The sequence below is a fragment of the Dipteris shenzhenensis genome, chromosome 14, assembly GCF_047967505.1.
Source record: "Dipteris shenzhenensis isolate YYH24624 ecotype China chromosome 14, Dip_SZ_1.0, whole genome shotgun sequence".
Taxonomy (NCBI): Eukaryota; Viridiplantae; Streptophyta; class Polypodiopsida; order Gleicheniales; family Dipteridaceae; genus Dipteris; species Dipteris shenzhenensis.
Window position 1 is genome coordinate 18,136,736 of NC_141609.1, and position 5,985 is coordinate 18,142,720.

Sequence of the window (5,985 nt, forward strand, 5' to 3'; positions counted from 1 at the left end):
TCCTTTTCCTCCCACTCTTCCACGTCATCTGGATCTACAGGTTTTAGTATCTTTCATGTTGCATTAAACAAGGTCTTGGGTTTCAAGTCCCCTCCTATTGTCATATTCGACACCACCTCTTCCACCAATTCATCTTCCAAATTGAGTAATTATTGTCGTCCAATTCACCTCCGAAGTTCGAGAACATCTCTGAAGGCATTGGAATGAGGTCCCAGAACGGATCTAACACTGAAGATATGATTCCTAGAAACTCTTGGATGTTAGCTTAGGCACAAGGGAAATTAGCCCAAGATAGAGCATCAAAAGGAGGAGTTCATGAGGGGGCATGAGGGGTGAGGCAAAAATTTGAGGGAGGATGCCAAGAGAGGAGGTGCAAGCTAAAATAAGCTAAATGTGAATTTGTAAAAGGAGTTTAGTAAAGAGAGCTTTGGGGGCTTGTTCAGTAGCTTGATTGGAGGGGACCATCATAATGCCTCTATCATAGTGTATCATAATGGAACTTGTAGACCTTGCGAAGTTTTGTGGATGTCTCTTATAATAATTATGGACAATATGCACAAACTTGGGAAGCAACTCAATAACATATTCAATGTTAGGTGTTACATTGCTTCAAATACATCAACATATCAAAACTTTTATGTAGAGTGTACACCATTATGTCCTTTGCAATAGGGATATACATCATTTGTAATGATTAGAAACACAAGGCTCTTGTTGCTCACCTTTATCTCTCTCTCTCTTACTCACACATCAACGGTGTATAAACAAAATTTGAAACTTAATTTAACACGTGATTGGCAATGCAAGTACATGGAGTTGAGGAGATGCTTATTAACTTGCAATGACACTCCTAAAAAGTCTAAGAAAACTTAATTCCTTCTAGCTTTAGAGAATCAAAAAGAGCATAGGAAAAATGAAATATTTGTGACACATGACATTTGAGAGTGAGATTAGGAAATTTGAGAATGATCTTAAAAGTCTTTTCAAGCGGAAGGAATAAAAAAAGTGTGATGGAGTGGACAAGGCCAAAGTCTCACATTGATAATGATTTGAAGGAAATAATGGAGGATGAGCTTTCTTAACTCATACTAATTCTTGTAAGACTTGTGCACACGTGTGCATGTCCCTCTGTTTTTGTGTGTGTGTGCGTGGGTGTGTGCAATGTGCATGTGTGCGAGAGTGAGTGAGTGTGTGAGTGAGAGAGCCACCAAAAAAAAAAGTTGTGTGCGCATGCGCGCGCGCGTGTGTGTGTGTGTGTGTGTGTGAGAGAGAGAGAGAGAGAGAGAGAGCTTCAGTGTATGAGAACTTGCAACCAATGTGACTAACTTAAAGTGTATGACAACTTGCAACCATTGTGACAACTTGGAAGTGTGACAATTGGCAATCAATTAACAACTTGGAACCAACGGCCACTTCTCTAAGCAAAGAATCCTAGTTTTGATCTCGCCTTGCATGCATGCATATATCTTCCGACAAGATTTCCATGTCCATGCTAGCCTAAATCACCTTTTTGCTTGTTTGAAACATGGCGATGATATTTAATCATTTACAAAGCCTTCCTGAGATTGCAAATGTGAAAAAGAACACAAATGGTGCCTAGGAAGGCTTCGAGAGAATGAAGTTAAAAGAGCATGAGAGAGAGAGAGAGAGAGAGAGAGAGAGAGGATTTCAAGGGAAAGAAATGGCAAGTGGAAAGTTGGATCAATCCTAAAATTCAAGACTTTCACAATACAATAATTCTGAATTCCGCTTCTTTGAGAAGAGAACCTCCACTTAGAGCACAGCCACATGGAGCCCGCTTAACCTCCAAGAACAGAACTGAACAATTGTTTGCAAAGGTGAGGCAAATTTGAAGATCTAGCCACATGCACGAGTAAACAAATATAGTCTCTAACATAGGAAAGCTCGATCGGCACACTAGTCGATGCAAGGGATGGCCAAAGCAAGAGAATGGAACTTTGGAGGTCCAATAGAGGGGGGTTTTGGGCACCACCATAGCTTCATTCTTCAACGAAGAGTTTGAGAGTGAAAGGGTGGACTTCAAGGCACCCGTTAATGCTCTGAGACAGTCTGCTATCTCCACTTCACCTCCAAACCTTGAATTTCAATAGGGGATTACATTTTCATGTGGCCTGCATTTCAGCCATAGAAGATCTGTTTACCCTCCAAAGGACTGTGTGTGTGGCTGCACTCTTAGACCTACCCAAGGTATGCCAAATGGGAGAAGTGCATGAGTTAATCTTCCAACAAGATGATTCCCTTTCCATGGTGCCAAAATAACCTTTTTGAGTGGAGTAAATGGATATTACATAGAAATGAATGAAAATGGTCTCACACTTCTTCCTCTTAGGGTTAGAGGCTTAGTAAATAATGGGTGAATTGTGTTGGCCCAAATTGTAATGTGAGACAAGACACATCTTGAAGCAAAGGAGTCACTAACAAGATGCCCTAGAACAAAGTAAACATGAAACCAATGCTAATTTAGGGGAGAGAAATTCGTAAATAAGAACATCTCTCTTCCGAAGACATCTAAGAAACAAACCAACAAATTGGATTTACGAGAAAAACAAGCAAATTAGAACATTTGGTGTCACTAGGATTCAAGAGTTAACATATTAGGGGGAGAGAAAAAACCTATCACCCTTGAGGCTGTGTGCTCTTTGAGGAGGCAAAAAAATACTGGTAGATCTTGTACAAAAATAGTTTTGAAAAATTGTAATGGGATCTTCGACAAGGCATAATTACATCTTAGCAAGATTACTGAAATAATGAATACTACCATATAGAATAAGGTGACACGAACATATGAAAGCACTAACCATGGAGTAGCGACTCATAATCCTCAATGCAAAACCAATGGACACTCATTGTATCCTCTATCTCTCTCTCTTCGACTCTCCCTCCCTACCTCCCCTCTTCATAATTGTAATCAATCAATCTGGGCAAGCAGCAACTTGCTTCACACAAAACTGTACGCAAAGAACTAAGCTTGGTAAGTTCATATTAGCTTCATGGAAATATGCTTCCAACAACATAACTTCCTTTGAACATATGCATATCCAGCCAGGACAAGCCGTTCATCATATCAAAGCTGTTACAGTAAGATTCAACGAGGAAAAATAAACAATAGTACTCCTGTAGTAGCTTGTGTAGAGTTAGAAGAATGAAATCTCATCTCTTCAAAAGAGCAGAGCACTTAGGCTTTTCTTTCCCTCTCAAATACAAAGATCCCCTTGAAAACGAGCAAAAAAGTAGTGCAACTAATATCCGTCTCTACTTGATCTTCTTCTTTGGCCGAAGCTGCAAACAATAACCAATCATCAGAGGACGCAACAGATTGAGAATTTTAGAACAGTTGAACAAGGTGCCAAGTCACAATGCAATAGAGAAATTAACTTACCTGGTTACTATGTCCACATTTCTTTTTCCTGCAGTTTACCGCTCGGGGATGCAAACGTGCATAACACCTGTCAGTCATTCAACCCCTTCAGACCTCCCATATCAAACAGAGATGAGTAAAAAAATTAAAAAAAAGGATGCCAAAGACCACTTTCTAAAAATCCACAATGAAAAGGTACACACACAGACCCTCCGATGGTGCCGTCTCACAGAGACGGAGTATAAGCAAGCCCTCTTTGAAAGGTGGCTGCCACACATATAAAGCGTATAGACAAAAAGAGGGCCGAGCCAAGACAAAGGAAAGTACTTTGAAAGGTTGGAAACAGAAATTCTAAAAAACTGTCTTAACAATTTGTAGCACCTCAAATGGACAACTGATCAGAGCAGACCAGTTGATGGACTGGATAAAAATTGGGAGGATGCTGCAAGATTAGATTTTGGGTGCCACGTTCACCTCTCAAGCACACAAGTCGCCCTAGAGTCAACATTTAGGCCCCAAACAAAGAAGATATGCGGAAGATAGAATGGAGAAGAAAACACATGAGACCAGGTAAACTTAGAATTTCGTAAAGGATCATAGCCGCCAGTTGGATCTCACAAGACAGGAATGAAAGTGCTGACTTACTTGCGACAGATCATCTTCTCCTGATTGTACTTCCTTGCCAAAGCCATCAACGAAGGCTCGATGATTCCACCGCGTAGCCTCAGTACCAAATGCAAAGTTGACTCTGCATCAAGAACGCAATAAAAATATAAAAAAGAGGCGGTTCAATCAGTCTCAAGGTGAAGTCCTTCATTAGAAGCATTACATCACGAGCGCACCTTTCTGAATGTTGTAATCTGCCAAAGTGCGGCCATCCTCCAGCTGCTTGCCGGCGAAGATAAGACGCTGCTGATCGGGAGGGATCCCTGAAGAGGTGAAACGATACGATTTAATGTTGTCATATAAATTCGAGTTAAACGCTACAGGAAAATGATGATGGCTAGCAAACTCTTATGAAAACAAAGCAGACTTCATGCAGCAAATCACTAATGAAAATCAGGACACAAACTAAAACGAAACCACCGTAAATATCAGAAGTACAGCACCTAGAGTCGAATGCAAATCAGGAGACAAAACTAATACGCGAACCCCGCACACAGAACAGAAAAGGAAGCGCTCCATTGCAACACAAAACATTATCAACAAGACAGAAGCTCACAGCAGAGAAAACCCGACAGAAGCTATGAAGTGATAGGCAAGCCAAACGAAAAAGAGCACCTTCTTTATCCTGGATTTTGGTTTTGACATTGTCGATGGTATCGCTACTCTCGACTTCGAGCGTGATGGTCTTGCCAGTGAGGGTTTTGACGAAGATCTGCATGTTGGCAAAAGTTCAGAGGCTCATACAAAAAAAAGATATAAAAGAATGGGTTGAATGTCCTAAAACAGTTTTTGTGGAAGACGACTTCCCGAACCTCCAGGCTCGGCCCCAACCCTAAAATTCCGAGCCTCGTTGGACACCTAGGGCTTCCACCTTTTTAGCCCCCCCCCCCCCCCCAACCCCACCGGCTTACTGGAGAGGGGCCCACGCCGATTGCGGTTTCACGAAGAGCGCATGGCCGCCTAGTTTGTAGTTCACACGTCCTCGGCGGTCAAGTAATATAACAAGATGAATTTGATTCATGAGAGAAGAAGAAGAATACATAGAGCTCAAGGCATCACTGTGGAGAACTTAGCCTTCTATACTCTATACTATACTTTAAGGAAAGGATCAATCAAATAGCTATGCCACATGGCACCTCAAAAATGCAGCTTGCTTGGTATCTCCTCTGTGCTCCCGTCTCCCCTTGGGCTCTCTCCCCTTCAGTTACAAGAACGTAGAAGGATCTACCTCCTCTTCGGTTACAAGGATGAGGCCCACCAGCCAAGACTCCAAGAAAGCAAATAAAGCAGTGAAGCAGAGTCGTGGACTTTGGTTAAGCGTTGAAAGGATCTGTCTTTCATTGAGCGTCTTTTACTGGATCGAGTCTAATCCACCATGGAGCTGACGACGCGCGATTCCCACTTCAACCATAACTTGAAAATCTACAGGTGACAAGCTCTCTATTTTGTTTCGTTGGATCTTGCAGTCGTTGAGCAGCTCTCTTTGTTGTTGGATCTTTCTATCGTTGATAAGCTTTTCTTAGATCTTTGCTGTAGAAATCCTTCACACAATTGACGAGGAAGCTCTCCCTACATTGGACGAGGAAGCTGACGAAGGATTCTGTTCGACTATAGCTCCTCAAATTTCGAAGGTAACTTTCTATACTCTCAACTGTCGTTGAGCTGTTTTTCTTCCTCTTATGAAGGGTACTGTCAATCTAGAAGCCATCGATTCAACAATATAAGCAAAAAAATAAGAGTTGGTGCAACCCTCTGCCATGGAAATGCGATTTGGAATGAGCGTACATTCCTTCCATTGCTTTTCATCGTCGGGTTATCTTCTTTGATTCGCAACTCAGTTCTGTCCATGTTTGCTACCAAATGTTTTCGTAGATTGAGTGGCTAACTATATATAATTATACTGATTCAATACATAGGGACTTGCTGCTAATGTTGGTCAT

At 41.6% G+C, this 5,985-nt stretch overlaps 1 protein-coding gene across 1 annotated transcript; it reads right to left on the reverse strand.

Annotated features, from left to right (window-relative positions):
• Positions 1-2,970: 2,970 nt before the first annotated feature.
• Positions 2,971-4,816, reverse strand: LOC147894284 (ubiquitin-ribosomal protein eL40 fusion protein). The gene is made up of 5 exons (XM_087384704.1): positions 4,661-4,816; positions 4,222-4,308; positions 4,025-4,127; positions 3,401-3,467; positions 2,971-3,300 (listed from the first exon to the last, which is right to left on the reverse strand). The coding sequence occupies exons 1-5, from the start codon at positions 4,761-4,763 to the stop codon at positions 3,274-3,276; spliced, it is 387 nt and encodes a 128-aa protein (XP_087240830.1). The 5' UTR covers positions 4,764-4,816; the 3' UTR covers positions 2,971-3,273.
• Positions 4,817-5,985: the final 1,169 nt, after the last annotated feature.